At 35.8% G+C, this 23,278-nt stretch overlaps 3 protein-coding genes across 3 annotated transcripts; all 3 read left to right on the forward strand.

Annotated features, from left to right (window-relative positions):
• Positions 1 to 3,666: 3,666 nt before the first annotated feature.
• On the forward strand, positions 3,667 to 5,055 carry LOC126688972 (major allergen Pru ar 1-like). Its single transcript, XM_050383930.1, has 2 exons — positions 3,667 to 3,958; positions 4,539 to 5,055. Exons 1-2 carry the CDS (start codon positions 3,771 to 3,773, stop codon positions 4,831 to 4,833), a joined length of 483 nt encoding a protein of 160 aa, XP_050239887.1. The 5' UTR covers positions 3,667 to 3,770; the 3' UTR covers positions 4,834 to 5,055.
• Positions 5,056 to 7,354: 2,299 nt separating this feature from the next.
• On the forward strand, positions 7,355 to 8,221 carry LOC126688973 (major allergen Pru ar 1-like). The gene is made up of 2 exons (XM_050383931.1): positions 7,355 to 7,660; positions 7,767 to 8,221. The coding sequence occupies exons 1-2, from the start codon at positions 7,477 to 7,479 to the stop codon at positions 8,063 to 8,065; spliced, it is 483 nt and encodes a 160-aa protein (XP_050239888.1). The 5' UTR covers positions 7,355 to 7,476; the 3' UTR covers positions 8,066 to 8,221.
• Positions 8,222 to 17,788: 9,567 nt separating this feature from the next.
• On the forward strand, positions 17,789 to 18,967 carry LOC126688975 (major allergen Pru ar 1-like). The gene is made up of 2 exons (XM_050383932.1): positions 17,789 to 18,111; positions 18,484 to 18,967. Exons 1-2 carry the CDS (start codon positions 17,928 to 17,930, stop codon positions 18,780 to 18,782), a joined length of 483 nt encoding a protein of 160 aa, XP_050239889.1. The 5' UTR covers positions 17,789 to 17,927; the 3' UTR covers positions 18,783 to 18,967.
• The last annotated feature ends 4,311 nt before the right edge of the window (positions 18,968 to 23,278 follow it).

Here is a 23,278-nt window from a genome sequence, read left to right on the forward strand (position 1 = left end):
TGAGTGGGATGGCCATTATCTCATCGCATGTTTTTGTGGCAAACATCCCAACCACCTTATTTCTATCCCACTGCCAAGAATGTTTGTCAATCAGCTCTGCAACTCTTAGGCTTGGTTGCACATCCCCTTTGAAGACAGGTTTATGGGAGAGCCACTTGTCTGATTCAACCATAATATTGACTCCATTTCCCACCCTCCACCTAAAGCCTTCTTGTATCAACTCTCTTGCAGCCAACAAACTCCACCAAACATATGATGGGTTGTGGCCCAACTCAGCCTCCATGAAAGAACACTCTGGAAAATATCTCGCCTTATATACCCAGTAGAACAAAGAGTGTGTATGGTGTAACAATCTCCGAGCCTGTTTAGCCAATATAGCTAAATTAAAAGCTTGTATGTCTCGAAATCCCATTCCTCCCTTCTTCTTTGTTGTACATAGTTTCTTCCAATTTATCCAATGTAACTTCCTTTCATTTTTTGTTTGCCCCCACCAATATCTAGCTATTGCAGAGTTGATAGAGTGACATAGGGATTTTGGGAGTTTGAAGAGACTCATAGTGTATATGGGGATGGCTTGTGCAATAGTTTTAACCAATATTTCCCTACCAACCTCAGAGATAAATTTTTCCTTTCATCCCATGACCCTCTTTGTAATCCGCTCTTGCATTTCTTTAAAAGTAGTGACCTTAGATTTTCCACATGCCATTGGAAGACCAAGGTATTTTTCACAATCCGTCATAATTCTTGCCCCCAACATTTGTTGAATCATTTGCTTGACCTCCTCTCTTGTATTTCAGCTAAAGAACAATGAAGTTTTTTGCTTGTTTATTGCTTGACCGGATTCTGCTTCATAAAGGCCTAAAATGTCCATTAGGCGCTAACATTCCTCTATTGATGCTTCACAAAATAGTTGGCTATCATCAGCAAACAATAGATGGGATATGCACACTTCATTTGGGCTAGATAAGACCCCATGTAGCTCTCTATTTTCCACAGTTCTTCTTATCATTCCAGATAGACCTTCAACACAAAGTAAGGATAGGTATGGTGATAAGGGGTCCCCTTGCTTAATACCCCTTGATGGTTGGATAAAACCTTTCGGCTCCCCATTTATCAAGATTGAGTATGAAGCCGTACTCACCATCTCCATTGCCAATTGGACTCATTTCTCATCAAATCCCAATTTCTGCATCACTTGTCTAAAGAACCCCCATTTCACCCTATCATATGCTTTACTAATATCTAGCTTCACCGCCATTTGTCCCTTTTTTCCACTCCTCTTATTTCGCATCATGTGTAACACTTCAAAAGCTACAGTGGTATTGTCAGTAATCAGCCTCTCAGGTACAAAGGCACTTTGGGCATCAAATATTACATTTGGCAAAATCAATTTCAGCCTATTTGCAATAACCTTTTATATAATTCTAGCTATCACATTTTCTAAACAAATAGGCCGAAAATCAATCATATGCAGTGGTTCATTATTTTTTGGAATCAATACAATATGTGTATAATTCATTTTATGTAGCATATGACCCGAATAGAGGACAGATAGAACAGCATTTGTGACATCAACTCCAACAATATGCCAAAATTTTTGGAAGAAAAAATGGGACATACCATCAGGACCTGGAGATTTTGATGGATGCATCTGAAAGAGAGCTCTTGGGACCTCCTCTACTGTATAGGGTTGGAAGAGGCTTTGGTTCATCTCAGGAGTGACCACCCTATCCACCATACTCAACACTTGATCCATTTCTGAGGGGATTACCAAAGTGAACAACTCCTGAAAATAACTTTCAGCAACTAATGCTATACCCCCATCAATTTCCTACCAAACACCATCTCTATCAAATATTCTTGAAATGTTATTTTTCTAGCGTCTTTGGCTTGCTTTTTGGTGGAAGAACTTTGTATTCTTATATCCTGCCTACAACCATATAGATCTAGATCTTTGTCTCCAGTGGATCTCCTCATGGTACAATATTGTATTAATTTCCTCCTTCACCCTACTAATTTCCTCCAAGTGCCCTTTTGTATTGTCCCTAGTCAATTCCTCCAATAGCCTTTGCTCCTCTTGGATTTTACTTTTTGATTGACCAAAAGTGACCCAACTCCACCCCACTAAAGCACTCCTACATTGTTTAATTTTTTCAAATAAACAATACATAGGGCTGCCTTTAGTCACTATATTACTCCAAACCTGTTGGATAACAGCTTCACAATCAAGGTGTGTCACCCACTTCTCCTTAAATCTTCATGGGATTTTTTTAACTCGATTTTGTTGGCTTAGAGGATGTGTGGTGAGGAGTATAGGGATATGATCAGAGTAAGAAGCTTGAAGATGAGAGACTCGAGCCTGTGGGAATAATTCTTTCCACTCCATTGTTGCACATGCCTTGTCAAGCCTTAACTGAACAAAAGCATCACCCTCCCTTCCATTATTCCAAGTAAAAATGTTCCTGCTATACCCCAAATCAAGCAAATCGCAGTGTAGTAGCGTGTTGCAGAAATTATTCATAAGCTGTAGTGATTTAGGCCTTCCCCCTTCCTTTTCCCTTGATGCCAAAATCTCATTATAGTCCCCAATACACAACCATGGGGCTGAACTCCTTGATTTTAGATGCTTGAGCAACAACCAAGTTTCATGCCGTAGTTGTTCTTCTGGCTTATCATAGAAACCCGTAATTCGCCATGGTGAATTTTGATTCGACATAATAAGGGCATCTATATGATTTTGTGTGTAGGTTTGGATATGCAAATCCACTTCATTCTTCCAGAGCATTGCTAGGCCTCCTCTTCTTTCTAGGCATGGAACAGCCAACATAGAATCATAAATTGTATATATATAAATCGTATAAAAAAAAAAAGTATATATATAAATAGTTGCTATCCAAAAAATAGTAAATAGTTATAAATTGGGTGTTTTTATAAAGATTAGCCTTGGTTTAAGTAACACTATAGCGTAACCAATATTAAAAATAAAATTAAAAACAAAATAAAAAGTCCCTATTTGATTCTTAAATCTGGGTCAACATATGCTAGTTGTTAATAAATCACATAAGTATACGTATTGGTATTTGTATATAGTTGGGTTGGGTGATATTTCAAAGGTTTTTCATTCTGTATTTTAGCATTTTAAAATTAAAAACACTCACGTTATATTGCTCAATAAAATATCCTTAAATCCATGAGATGCTGGAAATATGTTGTTGTCTAGCTAATAGAACCAGATAATTATATGTTCACCTATATTCATATTAAATGAGCATAAAGTATTTATAAAATTCGAAAATCGTACATAGATTGAAGGTCTTCTACTTTTGTTTGTATTTGATGCTCATGATTCTCAATAAGTCATCGATTATGTTCTCTGCACATGTATGAATGAAATTTTATTAAAAATAATCAATTTGGGATTTTTATTAAAAATTTTGAAGGTGATTTCTTAATTATGAAGTTTAGTAGCACATCAATCGGAATCAATTTGGGATTTTTGAACCAATCCTTGAAGGTGCTTTCATTGACTGAATAAAATATGATCCATTTTATAAATTATAAAAATGTGTCCATCACTCCATCACGTTGGAGATGACACAACTCTTTGATCTACAAATTTGGGCATATTTCTCATCACAAGGTAAGCTCATTCTATAAATAGCACCCCTAGTACACTCATATATGCACAACACAAAAGCTCCATCAATATCCCTCTAGTATTTGTCATTTCTATTTCCTCGATCATTTTCAAACTCTCCTAGTTAATCACCATGGGTGTTATCACTTATGAGTCTGAGGTTTCCTCACCAATCCCACCAGCTAGGTTGTTCAAGGCCTATGTTCTTGATGCTGACAACCTCATCCCCAAGATTTCACCACACTCTATTAAGAGCACTGAAATTATTGAAGGAAATGGAGGCCCCGGAACCATTAAAAAGGTTACATTCCATGAAGGCGAGTATATATACACTAATTTTTCACCCAATAGTTTTTTTTTTTATTTTTTTATCATTGTTAAAAGTGCTTAACTTGTCTTACTTTTGGTACATGTTACCAATTTTTTTGGTCCTCCAAAGCAAGAAAATGCTTGTCAGATAAAATTTATTAAAATTAAAAAAAAAAAAAAAAAAAACAATACCCTTTAACTTTTGTTTCAAAATCATCCTTACACTTTAGATTAATTGTTTCAATTTAATCCCTATGCCTTAAAATTTGTTTCAAAAGAGTCCTTATCATTATGTGGTAGATGAAAAATATGACACCGTAATCAGAATTCATGCTATGTTAGAATTGGCCTCAGTGTCCTGAATTCATTTGTTATGTTAGAATTTTTTATTTATCGGATAATAACAAGGACATTTTTAAAATATCTTACAACATAAAGATGATTAAAAATAAAAATAGAAATAAATTAGAAAAAGTCAAACATTGAGGGCAAAAAAATGTGCAATGTAACTTTCACTTATATGTACGTGCGCACGCAATCGCGCAAAATATACTAACTAGATTTGTCTTTTTTTTTCAATTTCCACAGGGAGCCATTTCAAATTCCTTAAGCACAAGATCGATGCCATAGACAAAGAGAACTTCACCTACAATTACAGTGTGATTGAAGGTGGACCTTTGTCAGACAAAATTGAAAAAATCTCATACGAGACCAAGTTAGTGGCATCCCCTGATGGAGGATCCATCTTTAAGAGCACCAGCAAGTACTATGCCAAAGATGATTTTGAGATCAAGGAAGAGCAAATCAAGGCTGGTAAAGAAAAGGCTGCAGGATTGTTCAAGTCAGTTGAAGGCTACCTTTTGGCCAACCCTGATGCTTACAACTAAACCTGCTGCTGATAAGAGTGTATCTATTCCCTCTATTACTATATAGAGGTGTGACTTTCATGTCTATTTTGATTTTCTGTCTAGTCAAAACTCAGAACTGTCTTCGTCTTGTAATAAGTTTGGATATTCTTGTTGCTTGTAATGTTCCCTGTCGATTGTAATGTGGCTCTTGTATTGTTTTGAGTGATATAATAAAAATCATATGGTATATTTAAGGTATTATTTGCTATTGATGGATGTGGTTGTTTCTTTTGAGTTAGTTATTGACTTTCTTCTTATTAACTTATCTTAAGAACAAATTAAGATCATCTAGAGCTTTTAAAGTAACTTCATCATAACATTCTTAAGATCCTAATCCTCTAAAGAACATACAACCACTATACTTTATAGCTCTTTACAATAAGCCAGTGGGCACACAAAAAGAATATATATATATATATATATATATTCCCAACTATGAACTCAATCTATTGTGTTGGGTGTGTAATGAAAGTGACGTCATTGGTAGTCTATATAAAATTATTCCACTTACTTACCAATCTAACAAGTAGTGAATAATGTTGTATCTATATCCTTTCTTAAATTACAAATGTAACTAACTCATGTCCCATAATATGTTGTGGCATTAATTTGCCCAAGTACCTAATAGCACAGCCAAACCTCATATTTCCTAGTATTTGCAAATTTAAAGCAAATTTCATTCATTTTCAACCAAACCGAAGGGAAAATAAAATTAAAAACTAAAATTTTAAAATTTACTAAAAATATATAATTTAAAAAATATTTCAGAAGAAATGGCCGATCCAAAACTAGTATTCCTTTTTCTATAAAAAAAAAAATAGTATTTTTTTAATGATAATTCCTCCTCTATCCCATTTGAATATCCATTAGATGTGCAAATTTATCTTTATATTTAAGTCAAGTTGGCCAATAGCATTCATAAATCGTGTAATTCACATCTTAGATCACGTCCTGTGCGGAGTTAAGTCATTAATGAGCACAAACAATTTTATTTATATCAAACCCTTTCATAAAAAAAATTAAATATACTATTACAAAACTAATTAATTCATAATTATTTGATTGGATTTTTATTCTTTGAACTGTGACTTGTTTCACAATTGAAACTTGAAGCTGCTTCGAGATTAATCTAACTTCTAGAAAGTTGACCAGGTTTTGCATCCTTCTTAATTAAGAAAAGAGCAGGAAAATTTCACAAACGACAATTATAAAATAAAGCAAACCAGCCCAAACTATGTCACTAAAATATTGAGAGTTTGTAGATTGGGTGACTTCAGCCCATTGCCGATGGCTCAATCCAAATCAGTTGACGGTGATTTCTTTTTTCTTTTTCTCTTTTTTTTAGAGAAGAATTGATCTCTTCCTCTCACAAAATATGACTCTTTGTGAAAATATATATATATATATATATATATATATAATTATTGCAAAAGTATTTTAACAAGTGCATTCTTCTACCCATTGTTATTATTATTATTATTATTATTATGATGGTACCATTGCCCTTTTTTTTTTGAGATTTTTTTTTTTTTTTTTTTTGGATAGGACCCATTACCCTATTATTGAATTGCCGCATTCATCATTAATAAATTGTCTACTTGTTTCAATGTCCACCAGCAAAGTACTTCATAATTTCACGCCGGTACACCACATTTTTGGGCTATTTAAGCTAAAGAAATAAGTGAGAGTCCTTCAAAAATTAAATAAATATAAAATAAAATAAATAAGAAAAAAGAAGCTAGAAAATGAGAGTCCTTGAACTGAAATCAGTATTGCTATTCAAGCCAAAAAATAAAATAAAAAATTAAGTATTGCTAAGAAGTAAGCAAAAAACATTTGGTTGCCCTATTAATTACATGCCACTATTGCAACTCTTGTGCTACAAAAACCACACAAAACAAGACTTTAATATTATTCAGCTAATAGTTAGGCCCATATCATGGTCTATTTTTTAGCCCAAAAATAGAAAAGTGTCACTGGAATAATGTTTCTCGAGTTTCATTGTTTAGAAGTTTCCCATTATTTGTCAATGCGTTCAAAATATTAAATGAAAAAACTAAATAGAGTATTACTCGAAAGAATAAGAGAGAATTTTCAAAAAAGACACAATAAGGTGATTTGTTATTGCACATATTTATAGCAAATTAGGCAAATTGTGAATGCTTATTAGATTTTATAACGATAATCAGTTCTATTAAAAAATATTTTATATTTGAATAAAATAAGTATTATATATATATATATATATATATATTTCTCTATACTATATATCAATGTATTAATTTGGGCCCCAAAACCGAAATTTCTGCTCCGGCCCTTGAGGACGTAGCGTTACAACTATCTACTGATAGGGATAGGCAACTACTAATTGTTACTTTCTCCTGTTATTTAATTTTTTTTTTACCCCAAAAAATAGAAAATAAAAAACCTCAGTCGAAGCACATATGAACATAGTAACACTTACACAGTTACTCTAGTATCGTCCTCAGTCCTCACAATCTATAAGTAGCACCTCTATTCTACACCACCTTTCCCATTCCAAAATTCTCAAATTCCAATTTCCAATTAGTAGCTCAATTCTCTGCTTCTCCATACCTTTTTGTCTCCAAATTCTATTATATCATGGCTGTTCTCACTCTAACTGATGAGTTCACTAGCCCCGTTGTGCCGAAAAGGGTGTTCAAGGCCTTGATCCTTGATGCTGACAACCTCATGCCCAAGCTTATGCCTCAGGCCATTAAAAGTGTGGAAACACTTGAAGGCAATGGAGGGCCTGGAACTATCAAGAAGATTACCTTCGCTGAAGGCTAGTTGCATTTTACATACATATTGTTTTACACTATCATACTATTTATACCATAATCTTAAAAAAATGGGATTGAATTTTTTTTCATGTCCCTCTCTGTATGCAGGTTCTCACATTAAGTACGTGAAGCATAGGACTGATGCACTGGATGAAGAGAAATTGACATACAGTTACACTTTGATAGAGGGTGATGATTTGTTGGACAAGATTGAATCAATTTCTTATGAAATGAAGTTTGAGCCCACTCCTGGTGGGGGATGCAAAGGAACAAATGTGAGCAAGTACCATCCTAAACCAGGAGTCCAGATCAATGAAGAGGAAGTCAAGGCAGGCAAGGAAAAGGCCATGGCTATTTACAAGGGTGTGGAAGCCTACCTCTTAGCCAATCCCAATGTGTATGCTTAGAGTTTCCTTTATGAGACGCCATTTCTCATCTATCATGCATGATGCTACTAAAATGAATCCCAATTTGCCGATTTTGGCATATTAATAATAATAATAAGAGTTTTTATGTATGATAAAATTGGCATAATAATACATCAATCAGAATCTTTTCTTTTCTTTTCTTTTTTTCTTTTTTTCTTTTTTTTTTTGGAATCAGAATCATATTATTGTTATTATTTGATACCCGGATTGTTTGAATTGGATTGTACGTGTGTGGACGTTTGCTAAGAAAGCGATTATGAGAAGTCCTAATACCATAGTAAGTTCACTAGTTTTTTTGGGCATAGCGCAGAAATTGTTAACACTTTGTGGGGGTAGTGATAAGATTAAAACTTGAAGAGGCTCTAGCTAATTGATGCCAACTATATTATATTATTAAATTCTTTTTTTTTCTTTGGTACCACCATTAGTTTGGATATAACTTGTTAGGAGATTATGATAAGAGATGTGATCTTGTGATTGTATAAGGGGCTGAGGTGGCAGTAATTAGTGTCAGGGGCGAAAAAAATTTCCTTCCAACAAATGAGATTTATATTGGGTGTGGGGCCTAAACCGAAACTCGACAATGGATTTGATGTACGAACCAAAGGCTATCGGTGAAGATCCAAAGAATTCACTGTATTTTATGCCTTGGGCCTAGATTGAGACTGACAAGAATGGCCCATAAACAATCCCTACAGTAGACACGTCAGCATGGTTAAAAAACATACTGTTAGAAATAGCCCAACAATAAAATGTTTCTTCAGAAAATAGCCTAACAGTAAAATGTCCCAACGGTAAAATGTCCCAGCGGTAAAGTAAGACCAAACAGAATAAACTTCCAATTATTAGCTATTTCATAGATTAAGGTAAGTATCCACATCTTCAAACTCATCATCCATTAGCTCTAGAGAAGAGTCTTCTAACACAATAATATGAGGGAAAAATTCTATAGTGATAGCTACATCATTACCTTCAATAGTAAATGAGTAAATGAATATTATGGGTTCCATTATAACAAATAATGAGAAAAACTTAGTGTGAGATGAAGGGAGAGAGAGAGAGATTCCAACTAACGCAGCAAGATCATTATGGTGCCAAGGCATGCTCGTGGATATAGTATAGGTAGTGAGTAGAGAGAGTCATTTGTGAGTAGTATGAGTAATGAGTGAGAGTGTATAGTAAAGCTGCTGGGGCTTTCTGCTGGAGGTAGATGAGTGTTTATGAGTAGAGCTATAAGGAGTGTTTGTAAGCTAGGAGCTGAGGAACTTAGTTTCTAAGCTTGAAACTAAGAACTCAGTGACTTTTTCTGAGCTTGGAGAAGGCTTAAACAGAGAGGTTAAGGAAGAACTCCTTTCTATTGGTGTGTCCCTTAGTGTATATTGGTATCTCCCCTTAAGTGTTAATAGAGAGTTTCCATTTATAGTTGAGTTTGAGGGGGTAATTAGCAAATAATCTATACTAAATCTTTTTCAATCTTCAGAAAATCCTTAGAGAATCGTTCCTAGGATTTTGGCTAAGAGTGGTAAGCTCAACTTTTAGAAGGTTCTTGCTGTTTTGGGTAATAACAGCTGGGATTTTGACTTAGCATTGAATACTGATTAACCTTGGCTGATGGGATCAGAGCATGCATTAGGTTAATGACCTTGGTTATGCTGCTGCTAGAATCAGAGCTCCCTAAGGCAGATTGTATCACCCCAAGCCAGGTGTCAATCTTGGAGCCTTTGTTGGGAACTCTACTGGGATTCCCTTAGTGCCCTCCAAACCACATTTCTCTAAGTTTCCCCATTTGAGATTTATGTGCTTGGTCCATGAACCAGAGAATACACGTTTTTAGTATGAAAATGAATTGATTTCAAGTTGTTTCAGGAGCTTTAATGGCCTAGTCATGATTGTTCTTGGTTCTTGACCGGATGGGTTGGAGAAGAAAGAAGGGATAACTAACTGAAGCTTCCTAGCTTTCTGTCATGTCACTTTTAGCTTTATGTCACATGAGAAATGATAGAACTTCAACTTGTGAAGAAAGGGTTTAACCCCTGAAGGACACGTGTCCCCTTCTAATCTAATTGGACAAGTTAGGACTTGATGGGAATGGGCTCCAGCTGTTGAGTTGTGCTGAAATTTGGCTAGTCAACTTACGTGAGCTTCAACTGCTGGGATTTGTGTATAGGCTGGGCTAGCTCAGCTGGGCTTTTTAGTTGAGCTTCTTTGGGCTTGGTTATCCCTACAAAATGAAGAGTTTTGTCATGGGTGATATACATGGGCTTTTATAAATTTTGTAAGAGAGATATTTCTTGAGGGATGAGTAATTATATTTCTCATAAGTGAGGGATTTAGTATATGTAAAACAAGTGTTAAAAAAATATTTGAGTTTTGTAAATATATGCCAAAATAGCGTTTGTGCTTTTATGAAATAGTGTCAAATTAATATTTGGGTTTTATTAAAATAGTGTCAAATTAATATTTGGGCTTTGTAAAATAGATGCCAAATTAGCATTTGGGCTTTGTTAAAATAGTGTCAAATTAGTATTTGGGCTTTGTAAAATAGGTGCCAAATTAGTATTTGGGCTTTGGGGGTGCAGTATCGTAACGAGTTTTCAAGGTGTCGTATCATAACTGGCTTTAAAGGAGGTTTTGTTGGGCTTTTTCAGATTTTGCCCACAAGTTAAATGATTTTGGGCTTTTTTGTGGAGATAGCATAATTTTGTGGCCCAATTTTGGTAGCAATATGGTGAGTATTTTTGTGAAAACCCAAGTTGGATAATATGTGGGATATAATGGGTAGTATTTGTGAGAGCTCAAGTTGGGTAATAATATGGAGAATGTTTGGGTAATATATGGGGAATATTTATGTTGTGCTCAAAATAATTTATAGGCTTGTGTGGGGATTTTTTTAGGGAGTGGGCTATTGAAATTAGGGCCCGAAAATTCGTACCTCAACAATTAGCTATCAAGATTAGTTAATGGCAATTAGTTAGTTGTTGTGTTGATGTCAATAGTTTGCTATGTTGATGTCAAGTTAGTTAGTGGCAGTTGGTTAGTTGCTGTGATGAATCAAGAATCAAGCTAATTACTAGTACTAGAGTTGTAATTAGCTAGTACCTATAAAAGGGGAAAACAAGAATGTGTAATAAGTGTTGAGGACTCTTTTTTTGCCCCACATGGCACTACTTCATTTGCAACCCACGCCACATCAACATATTATTGATTTTTTGGGTAAACCTCTTTAAAGCCCAAAATAAGCTTATATCTCATGGATTGGGCTCACATGACCCACAAGATCCTTACTTCAAGAGGTGGATTCATGACCCCACGACATCATCAATATCAACATATAGATCAGGCTTAAGCAATGATCAAATCTCATAGCCCATATTACTTCTCTCACACTGATGGAAAGCGGCTTCTCCAACAAAATCTCATATTTACACAAAATGATAACAAAACCCAAGGTATTTCATCTCATCTTTGGCTTATGATCCAAGCTCATAAGTTTCTTTGGGGAAACCTTGGGAGTCATGGTTTAGAGGGCCAAGAGGTATGTTCAGTAAAGCTCCAGCGATTTAAAGTTGATAAAAGAAACATGTTGCTTGGCGTGTCTTCTCCAACTCCTTGAACTCTGACAAGTCCGTGTGTAGCAGGTAACATATAGTAAGCATCTCTTATCACATAGTACTTAAGATGATAAAACTCCTCATTGCTCTTTCCTAAAACTTAGTATTCATCATATGACAAATATTCAATATCTCCAGCCATCTAAATGCTAAACAAATAACTATTCATTCAACCTCTAGCTGTTCCTATACAAATTTAGAAATTTCATTATATTATTCTACATAAACTACATTACTACTTTCAGCTAAAATCCAACTTAAACACATGGCTTAATCAGATTGGCTATCTTTAATCTCAAAATATATAAAATATTCATGATATCTCTAATATCTAGCTGCTATCTACCACAATCAAACCAAATATTCATCTGCTAGCTGTTAAAACAAAGCATTAAATGCTCTTCTTGCTCACCAAGATTAAGTCACAACATAATGAGACCTTTACTAAATCTCTAAAGTTTCATTAACATCCAACCAATCATTCTATTACTTACTAAAAATGTGTTGTAATAAAATCTTGAACCAAAAACACAAACACCCAAAAAAGGAAACATTTCCAACAGAACACCAACAGTGTGTTCAGCACTTGACACCTGGCTGAAAATGATATCACCAGCCATTTAATGCTCAAATCCCAGTAGCCTGACATCTGACCTCATCTACTTCTTCCCCAAGCAACAGCTATCTTATGACAGCTATGACAACTTTTCCTAACAATTGTGACAGCTTTTTTAGAATAGTTGTGACAGTTGACTCAACAGCCTTAACATTACTAATTTTCCTCATTTAGCTAAAAACTAAAACCAACTAAAGAAACTATCTTTTTCTTGTTAAAATACTTTCCTTTTCTGCTGCTCTTTCCTCCAGCAGCTATTACCCAAAACAGCAAGAATACCTTAAAGCTAAACATACCATTTTTGGCAAAATCTTAGGATGGATTTTCTGTAGATTCATTGTTGATTGGGACAGATTTTGGCTGAGATTTTTTGCTAAACCCCCCCCCCCATAAACTCAACTATAAATAGAGTCTCTCATCAACACACAAAAGGACACTGATAGAGAAGAACAACTCTCATAAACTTCTTTATTCTCTCTCCCTCTAATTATCTTCTTGAGCTCTTAATGAAGTTCTGAGCTTCTAAGTTTTTTAGTTTCGAAATTAGGAACTAAACTCTTCAGCCCTTAGCTCATAAATGCCTTCATAAGCCCTTATCCATCCTTCAGCAGAAAATCTCGGTAGCATTACTAAACACACTACACCACCATTACTCTTCTCATACTCATTCTCTCACTCTCCATATTCAGAAAATACATTTATCTTGCCGCCTATATCTCTAAACATCTCTTACTCCATTTCTCTTACACAATCCTATACACACTACACCATTACATATAACACACCACAACGCTTCTAAGCTCCACTCTCATACTTTCTCACTCTAAAATTCTACTGTTTTGCTGCCCATAAACACATCTCAATACACTTCTCCACCTCTCTTATAAAAGCTCTTCTCATGGAAGGCATAAACTTCTAATACTAAAACCCTTCTCCTAGAAGGCACCAAGGCCTCATATCAAAGCCCTTCTCATGGAAGGCATAAATCTATTTTACATGAAGTCCTTTTCTTAGAAGGCACAAATTAAATCTTACAAAAGCCCTTCCTATGGAAGGCAATCTTATTTATAGTTTCACAACAACCAAAAAAGCATTGTCAAGGGGAAACTCATTTAAGTGCATGACAAAAGAGATAAGCTTAACCAGCCTCTACACATAGTTGGACATACTCTCTCTCTCTCCAGTTGCACCCATTTTTCCCCTTTAATCTTGAAGTTATCATGGCAAACTGCCTCTCCACCGCTGGAGTCATTCTGCTGGAATACTATCAACTCATAGATGCTACACAACTAGAGCTACAAACCATACAAAGATAAGTGACTTTGCTTCCATATCTTTAAATTTACATCATTGAGTACATGATTACTTCACATTTAAATACATATTACTTTATTCCAACTACTATTACAACTACTAATCAAAGCTATTATATCAAACGCATATTATATATTTATTCAACCATTATCATGATTGTTAGACTTTGGCTTTAATGGTTTTGTAAGCTTAAAAGTATGCCGATAGCCATTGGACCACGTGGCCCAATGTTGAGTTCCGGATGCAACTCCCCAAACGCAACCCGAGCCTAGTAAGGTCACCCCTCTAGCGGACAAAACATAATTGAGCTCCGAAAAAAGGCCCCCGAACAATAAGTTTTTGGCACGAATACAGAATTCTTATTCTTATCCTCTCTCTCAACCTCTCTATTTCTCATGAAAACCCGATTCTTTTTAATGTTCTTCCTTTTCCTTAAATTCATTCAATTATTTCAAGAACTTGTAAAATCCTATCAAATTACTTAACTCCTATTGAGATCTTAATATAACATATTAAGGCAACTAAATCTCACATCAAGTATGTATTAGGTCAATTTGATATAAGCGATTATAAGAAACTCTAATTGTTATTTGATTAGTCCTTTTAATATTTGGTAAATTACACATAAACTATATCTCATTTTACACTGCCCCCTGAAGTAAATGCAAGATCAACCGAGTAGCCCCCAAATCGAAAACTTTGTAATTAACCTCCAACTATTTATTTTGGTGTTAAGTCTAACAGAATGTAGCATTAAAAGGCCAATTTACACCTTTACCATTTGCTTTGGAGAGCGTAAATTGGTCTTTGCTACATTCCATTAGACTTGATACCAAAATTGATGGTAGGGAGGACATTGAAAATGAGTTATAACTTTCAGGGGTTAATCATGCATTTCAATAGTTCATGGGGGAAATTGTGAAATGAGATATAGTTTAGAATGGAAAAATGTAATTTCCCTTTGATATATAGAACAGATCTTGCTAACACTTCCCCAAATCATGACAAATTATATCAAAGATAACCTAGTAACCCTATATGTCTTAGGGGCACTACAACACAAGGGATTTAAGTAGGAGAGATTTTGATATCCCAAATAGATTGTACGACTATGTGATGCACGAACATGTACCAAGTACCACATCGAATGTGTACTTCGTCATTCTAGATTATATAAGCGGTTATGAGGAGTACCAATTATAACTTGACTAGTCCTTTTAGGATGTGATGCAGATATGACTAACCCTTCCTTGGGTTGTGATGAGATTATACCTTGGGTACTCCAAGTGAGGTCAACTATATTATATTACCCTCTCAAATTCTTGTTATCAGGAAGATTACATCTTGAGGAAGCTACAATTTAGGCCAACTATATTATATTAAGTACTTGAAAGTTTTATGTTTTTTTTTTCCTTCGGTACCACTGTTGGATTTTATATCAATTTTTACGGAGATAAAGCCTTAAATTAACTCTAATTGAGATCTTAATAAAACATATTGAGGAACCAATTAACTCAAAATTCAGGAGCATATCATCTGTAGTTTTGCAATATGTAATCCCTACAATTTGACTTAGTTGGTACGATCAAAACTAATCACGTCAATTAAAAATATCCAAGTCCCCACCACCTCAGCAAAACTAATAGAATAAATTCTTTTTTATTTTTTTTTAATTACACATTTACTCCTCAACCTTTGCCCACTGTTTAAAAATGGTCATCCCTTTGAAATGTTTTAATTTAGTCCTTATACTTTTAAAGGTCTCTGCTATTAATAGTTGCAGTGAATTTTTTTTTTTTTTTTTTTCAATCTTCAAACATACATAATAAAAGAAGCAAGCAATGTATTTGAAAAACTAATTATTCTCTATTTTGTTGCTATCAAAATCTTTGGAATTTCGCTAAACAATCTCACCTCCAATCAATGTAAGAATTCATAGCACGGATCTTTTTTACACAAACTTAAAGTATAAGGAATTAAGGACTAAAATAAAATATGTCAAAGGATATGAACCATTTTAAAACATGAGACAAAGATTGGGATGTATGGGTTCAAGTATGGCAAAGGATGAGGGAGGGGCCAGGGGTGACGACGTAGTTGGAGGAACAGGAGGAGGAAGCGAATGGGAAAGGGGAAAGAGTTGTGTTAGTTTTATTGAGGTGTAATTGACTCGAATTTTTAATTGACGTTGTTTATTTTAATTGGTCCAATTAATTAAGTTGAATAGTAGGAACTACATCATATACTATATGTGGGTACCTAAGGCATGCTTAGGCATGCTTGCAACATCCTAGGCATGCAAGCAATGTCCTTGGCCGTTCTCGGCATGCTTTGCAACGTTCTCGGCATGCTTGGCAATGTCCTTGGCCGACCTCGGCATGCTTACAACGTCCTAGGCGTCCCACATCGAATAGAAATCCCCCCACTTTCTACCTTATAAGCTTTGAAGCGAAGGAGTAGTGTACCACTACTCTTGCATGCCTAGGGCGTTGCAAGCATGCCTAAGCATGCCTTAGGTACCCACACTATATAATAAAAAAATGACTCCTACAAGTTGTGATTGCACCAGGTGGATATTCTACCTGATTACCACAGGTGAATATCCTATGATTTTTTTTTTCCTTACCATGCAATTATCTACCGTCACAACATTTTTATAAAATTAGAAAATGAAGGTAGATTATTTTGTTCTCAGCATGTATTGACATTAAAAAGAGTTACAGATTTTGTAAAATCATGTATGTCATAAGCAAGGTGAGGCATTGTCTAATATAATAGCCAGCTAATCTGACCCTTCGGATAGGATCAGGGGATATACTTGAGGACATAACGTAATGTCCAATATCCTTGAAATTTCCAACAAGATGGGGACTTATTGACAAACATCCTAAACTCCAACCAAATAATCTTTATCAAAATGGGACATGCCGATATGTCACATCCTCTCCCAGGCTTTTCAAATTACCAATAGACCTCTTAAGTTAATAAAATCATTGTTCCTGCCGGACGTATTATATTATGATGTAAGAGGTCCAAACTCATAATCATTGTTCTTCGTGATGGATGTCGTTCCTGTCGAACGTATTATGGTATAAGAGGTTCAAAGTCATTATAAGCCCAGATTGGTTAAATACTTGAACTACAATTAACATTTGGATTACTTTTATTGTTCTATAAGTTTATAACTATATAGAATTATAGAGCTATAAAGAATTTCTGCCTCTTTAGACATAACATCTGTAACAGTTTCTTTTACATCCTTCTGAATTAGATGGCAACTACAGACATCAAGATTCAAGACCTATTTATTCCTAAAAACTGAATATCCTTTTTTTCCTCTCTAGAGGAAGGGAAAGCAAAGTAGATTATTCTATTTTAGAAACACTGAGTGAGGTAAATTAAGAACCACATGCCTTTATCTCAAGTAGCAACGCCACTGTCAATTCTCCTTAGTTTTCACTGTCAATTCTCCTTAGTTTTCACTCTCCTTAGTTTTCATTTACATGCTTCAGGTTATTGAGATGAGATCCATATTTTTGTACGCTACTCTTTATTAATTAATCTTAGGATGACGATGGAATACTCTTCCAAAACAAAAAGGGAGTTATGAATATTAAAAATGACACCACCAAGAGGTGTGGCCTAGTGGTCAAGGTGTGTGATCGCTGTCTTGAGGTCTCACGTTCGAATACTAGCAGAGAGTGAGGTTGCCTCTTGCAGCTAACTCCTGATTTACTAGCTCTCTCATGGGGCTAAGGTAAGGTCCGTGGTCACCTCCAACCACAGTAGCTATGACTCAATCTAACATTCTTTAACGGGGGTACTCCTATGGTCACACCTAAGGGGGTGAGTCACAATAGTCGCCCTCGCCCCCTTCTCATTTAGCAAAAAAAAAATGAATATTAAATATGACTGGATCCATAGTTTTGTTCTTTGCATTTGTATTAGCATAGCATTAAGGGATCTTTAATGGAGCCAAAAAAAAAAACACATTAAGGGCTTAAGACGGTCAAGGAAACTAGAAAACCCTTTTGAAACAAACTTGTTCTCAACTCTCCCTCTCTCTGATCTTAGGAAAGATAGCCTTGAGAATGACACCCCTTTGTGTTGTCATTATTTAATTGCACATCAGGACAATGCCTTAGAACCAAAAGGAAACCAGCTTAGTAACAAAAATGCCTTAACTTAAACCTATAAATACCATTCCCCTACTATCTTCCCTGCCAGACATAAGAAATTCACTTCACTCCTAGTTCATTTTCCTCAAGTTTCCCAACTAATCACTATCCATTAGCAAATCATGGGTGTTATCACATATACTGATGAGTACACCTCCTCAATCCCTCCATCCAGGTTGTTCAAAGCCTTGGTCATTGATGCTCCCAATCTGATCCCAAAAATCTTTCCCCAGGTTGTTAAAAGCATAGAAATCATTCAAGGTGATGGAGGGATTGGTAGCATCAGGCAGATCAATTTCGCTGAAGGTAAAGACACTGCATATGATAATATATTTACAAAAGTTTCACTTAAAAGGTTAAAACTTCCACCATCACAAATTGTTAGTCTTATATTCTACTATAGGACGTCCCAAAATGTGATCTTTTTCAAAAGGAATATAATGTTGGTAGATTTCTTAACTTACCTTTACTATATTCAAAAAGTCAATACCCTTATTTTATTAGAGCCTAAATTGAGCGAAGTTCTGAAAATTTGCACCTTTTTATTTAAAAGGCAATAAATTTTGGCCTTAAATGATATTCCCTTAAACAGTTGGATTTTCTAATTAAACCAACCTAAGAGGGAGGGAGTGATAACATTAGTCTTACTTGTATGTAACATGATTGCATTCCATGCAGGCAGCCAACTTAACAGTGTTAAAAACAGGATTGATGAGCTTAATGAAGAGAATCATTCATACAAGTACACTTACATCGAAGGTGATGCCTTAGCGGACAAGCTTGAATCTATTGCTTATGAGGTCCAATTTGAGCCAACACCTGAGGGTGGCAGTAAAAATAAGATGACAAGCAAGTACTACACCAAGGCTGATGTTGTGCTCAGTGAAGAGGAAATCAAGGCCGGCAAGGATAACGCCTTGGAGATTTACAAAATTGTGGAAGCCTACCTCCTCCAAAACCCTGATGCCTATGCTTAGTACTTGTGATTAAAACCATTGCTCGTCAATCCATGCTTATGCCTCGTGCTTAATGGTGTGGCTTTTGATTTTGTCTATATCTATAATGGTCTTATGGAGTGATAATAAGCCTCAATCACTTGTGATTGTTGGTTGATTGTAATCATGTAATGCTTCTCTCAATAAAGACACTCCTTATATTTCAATTTTTCATGAAAAAGAAGTATGGCTTTGATGTTGGACAAAATAAATATGGTTAGGATTAGAGGCTGCTGGAAAGCATCGTTGTGTGCTTTGCCAGTTTATGCTTCATTGCTTTTATTTTACCACCTATTAGGGAGAGGAGAGACACAGGAACGACTACAAGAGAGAAAAACATAAAACAGAGAGATAGAGAGAGAGAGAGAGAGAGAGATGCAACATCCAAAATTTATCTTCTACTTTGTCTTCTTGGTGGCATGCAATTGTTAACTTGGAAGTAGAAATCTCGGCATTGTTAAATACCACTCTGGTCCACCTTGGTCGGTTTCAGTCCATTTCGATCTATTTCAGTCCATTCGGTCAATTCGGTCCACTTCCGTCTATTTTGATACACCTCAGTCCACTTCGGTCCATTCGGTTTATCTCAGTCCAGTTCAGTCTACTTCTATCTATTTGATCCATTTCAGTCCCTTCTGGTCCACTTCAGTCATTTTGGTCTACTTTGATTTGTAAGGTCCAGTTCGGTCTGTTTAGTCCACTTTGATCCAATTCGGTTTACTTCGATGATTCTTTGGATAAAAGGTTTATGTAAAAAGAGGAGGTGATTCATTAACAATTATGTCACATTTTCAATGTAATATTAGTATATTTTTTATAAAATTATATTTTTCTTATATAATTAAAGTCTTGTATTCTTTTCTAGCTTAAGTGATGAATTTACTTATATATGTTTTCTCTTATGTCATTCAAAACAGATAGAGAATGAACCATTTTTAAGGAGTACTTAAAAGTTATGGATTTTTGCTTATATATGCTTCCTCTTTAAGTCATTCAAAACGAACAAATGATAAACCATTTGTAAAAAACATTATAAACAAATTTCAACCACACATTATTTTATTTACAAAATATCTTGACTTATATAATAATTGAATATAAAATATATTATGTTTTCTAAAAAAATAACAAAATTTAAAATATTTTCAAATAACAAGAAAATCTAATATATTTTATTAACTATATTTTATTTAAAAATAATAATGTCATTATAAAAAGTGTATGGGACTAACACATATAAATCTTTTCTACTATTTTCATTTTTCACTTAACAAAATAACAAGTCATCAAATTTTTAATGCTTCATTACACATGTCTATGACTAGTAAGAATTAAAATCACATGTCTATATTGAAAACATCATGAGATATAAACCAGATGAGTTACAAAGTTTTTTTTTTTTTTTTTTTTTTTTTTGAGAAAGAAGGACTAAAATTTTTATAAAATCAGCCAAGATCGGCGAAGAGTACATCAATTAAGTGTGGTGGAACATCCTCCACCCACACTGACAAACCTCTGACATTTCTTGCATGTCTAGCTAGGTTATGGGCTATTTTATTACCACCTCTACGTACATGGGAGAAGTTTATGCAAGTACTTGACACAAGCATGGACTTAGCTGATTCCAGTAGGTGTCCAAACGAAGAGAAAGAGGCTTCACTACTGCGAAGGGAGTTGATCACCACTTCTGAATCTCCTTCAAGAACGAATTCAGCTATACCCAGTTCTTAAGCAAAAACCAAAGCCCTTGCAGCTGCCATGGCTTCCACGATATCTAAGGAGAATGGTAGCGGCGCTTGTTACGACAGTGAAGCAATCACGTTCCCTTGGCTATCATGGATGGCCACTCCTAGTCCAGCCTTACGCAACTCCGGAAAAGAAGCCCCATCGAAATTTAGTTTGAAGCAATTCATATGGGGCTGACTCCACTGTGCATGAAGGGGACAACGTGGAGACGTAGGGAGCTGACATGAGGATCGTTGGCTTTACTGGAAGGCCGCCAGGGACTGATTTTCTTGTTGGAGGACCTGCGATCTAGGGAACTCATTTGAACTGACTCAGAGCTGGTTGCGACTTTACCAGATTGTCCACATTATCATGGCCATTAATTCCAGATTTTTCTTTTTCTCATGCAGAACATTAATCAGGTCACTAGTATTTGAGATGGCATGTTGTCTTCGGTCTTCAAAGCCTGGAACAGCCTCCCATATTTCATCGAGCATGGTACATTCCCAGACTGCATGAATCGTCGTTTCAGACTCCATTCCGCACTGCTCACATTTATCTTCCACTAGGATCTTCCTCCTCATTAAGTTATGCTTTGATGGTATCGCTTCCTTGCACATTCTCCATATGAAATGCCTCACTTTATTTGGAACATTAAGCCCCCAAACCTGGTTCCAAATGCCACTTTGCCGCTGCTGGTTGGCTGAAGGATTCTGCACAAAATTGGATTTAGTTAGAAATTTTGAGCCTGAATTTACAGTATACTTACTTGAGGGGGTGAAGGGCCAAATGATCTTATCCTCCACAGGTATGCGGCTCAATGGAATGCTGAAAACTAAATCAACTTCATCCGGTGACAATAAACCATGCACTAAGTTGTGATCCCATGTTCTTGTAAGTGGATTGATGAGGTCAGATACTCTCCCATCTTCAAAGCCTGGAACAGTATCAGATAAAACTCGTGGGTGCTCTAAGGATGGTAACCATGCATCATTCCATATGCTGACGGCTTCTCCACAGCCAATCCTCCATCTTGCACCCTTTAGAAGAACATCTCTTCCCTTTAAGATGCTATGCCAAGCATGCGAACCGATGCTAGATTCCTGTGCCTCCCAGATGCTGCAATTTGGAAAAAACTTCATTTTAATGACTCTATAGAATAGGGAGTCCTTATTATGAAGTAATCTCCAAGCTTGCTTAGCCAAGAGAGCATCGTTGAAGTTGGCTAGATCCTTAAAGCCCATACCACCTTCCTTTTTTGGGAGGCAGAGTGTTTCCCATTTCACCCAGTGCACTTTCCTCCTTTCACCTTTTTGGCCCCACCAAAATTTCCGTATTAGACTTTCAATTTCTGAGAAAAGACCCAACGGAAGTTTGAAGCAGCTCATGGTGTAGGTTGGGATAGCTTGGACAACTACTTTGATTAGAATTTCTCTTCCTGCCTGTGAGAGGAGTTTCTCCTTCCAACCCTGTAGTTTCTTCCAAACTCGCTCCTTTATGTAATTGAAGCTTGCTTTTTTGTTTCTACCCACCAGAGATGGTAATCCCAAGTATTTCTCATACTGAACAATTTCTAGAACCCCCAGTGCTAGCTTTATCTGATTACAGATGTCATCACGAGTAGATTTACTGAAGAAGATCATTGTCTTACTTCGGTTAATCTGTTGTCCTGAACATCTTCCATAAACTTCCAAAATATCCAAGACTCTTTGGCACTCCTCTATGGTAGCCCTGCAAAACAGCAAGCTATCATCTGCAAACAAAAGGTGGGTTAGTTTTGGACTATTTCTACAAAGCGCATAACCCTTTATGTGGCCCTGTTGAGAGGCTTGGTTGATCAGCCCATTGAGACCCTCAGTGCAAAGTAAGAATAGGAACGGCGAAAGAGGGTCTCCTTGTCTAATGCCTCTTGTTGGATTGATCATGCCTTTGGGTTCCCCATTTACCAGTATGGAATATGTCATAGTTTTGACACATAGCATCATAAGGCGGATCCAATGTTCATTGAATCCCATTTTTTCCATGACTGAAGACAGGTAATCCCACTCCACTCTGTCATAAGCTTTGCTCATGTCAAGCTTAATAGCCATATAGCTGTCCTTCCCTGTGTGTCTCTGCATACTATGTAAAGATTCAAAAGCTACCAAAATGTTGTCAGAAATAAGTCGACTTTTTGTGAAAGCACTCTAATTTTCAATAATGATATTAGGCAAAATTTTCTTAAGTCTATTTGCTAGCACTTTTGAGAAAATTTTATACAAAACATTACACAAACTGACCGGTTTAAATTCAGAGGCAAATTCAGGATTTTTCTTTTTTGGAATGAGAGTTATAAAAGTGTGATTGAGATGGTCAAGTAAAGATGCAGAATTAAGATAATGCAACACTGAATGAGAGATATCATGTCCAATTAAGTTCCAATAATGCTGATAAAAGAGAGGAGGCATACCATCAGGTCCTGGTGCTTTTAGTAGGGCCATTTGGCTGATGGCCTGCTTTACCTCCAAGAGAGTGAATTCGGATGAGAACATGGCATTCATATCCTCGGAGATAACTTTCTGAATGGAGTTTGTAGCCACGGGGTAGAAGGGTTGATTACTTGACTGAAGTAGGTCCTGGTAATAGTGTATCAGGTTTTCAGCAATGTCCTCATTAGTGTCCATCACACGACCATTTGGATCTTTCAATTTTCGGATCAAGTTTTTCCTCTTCCTCTGGGATGCATAACTGTGAAAGAATTTTGAATTTCTGTC

This window comes from Quercus robur, chromosome 6 (assembly GCF_932294415.1).
Source record: "Quercus robur chromosome 6, dhQueRobu3.1, whole genome shotgun sequence".
Taxonomy (NCBI): Eukaryota; Viridiplantae; Streptophyta; class Magnoliopsida; order Fagales; family Fagaceae; genus Quercus; species Quercus robur.

Bases quoted from the DNA above. Each gene is read 5' to 3' on its own strand.
- LOC126688972 (XM_050383930.1), top strand. From the start codon at position 3,771: ATGGGTGTTATCACTTATGAGTCTGAGGTTTCCTCACCAATCCCACCA. The intron at 3,959-4,538 runs GTATATATACAC...TTCCACAGGGAG, and splicing joins GTTACATTCCATGAAGGCGA to CCATTTCAAATTCCTTAAGC.
- LOC126688975 (XM_050383932.1), top strand. From the start codon at position 17,928: ATGGGTGTTATCACATATACTGATGAGTACACCTCCTCAATCCCTCCA. The intron at 18,112-18,483 runs GTAAAGACACTG...CATTCCATGCAG, and splicing joins GCAGATCAATTTCGCTGAAG to GCAGCCAACTTAACAGTGTT.
- LOC126688973 (XM_050383931.1), top strand. From the start codon at position 7,477: ATGGCTGTTCTCACTCTAACTGATGAGTTCACTAGCCCCGTTGTGCCG. The intron at 7,661-7,766 runs GCTAGTTGCATT...CTCTGTATGCAG, and splicing joins GAAGATTACCTTCGCTGAAG to GTTCTCACATTAAGTACGTG.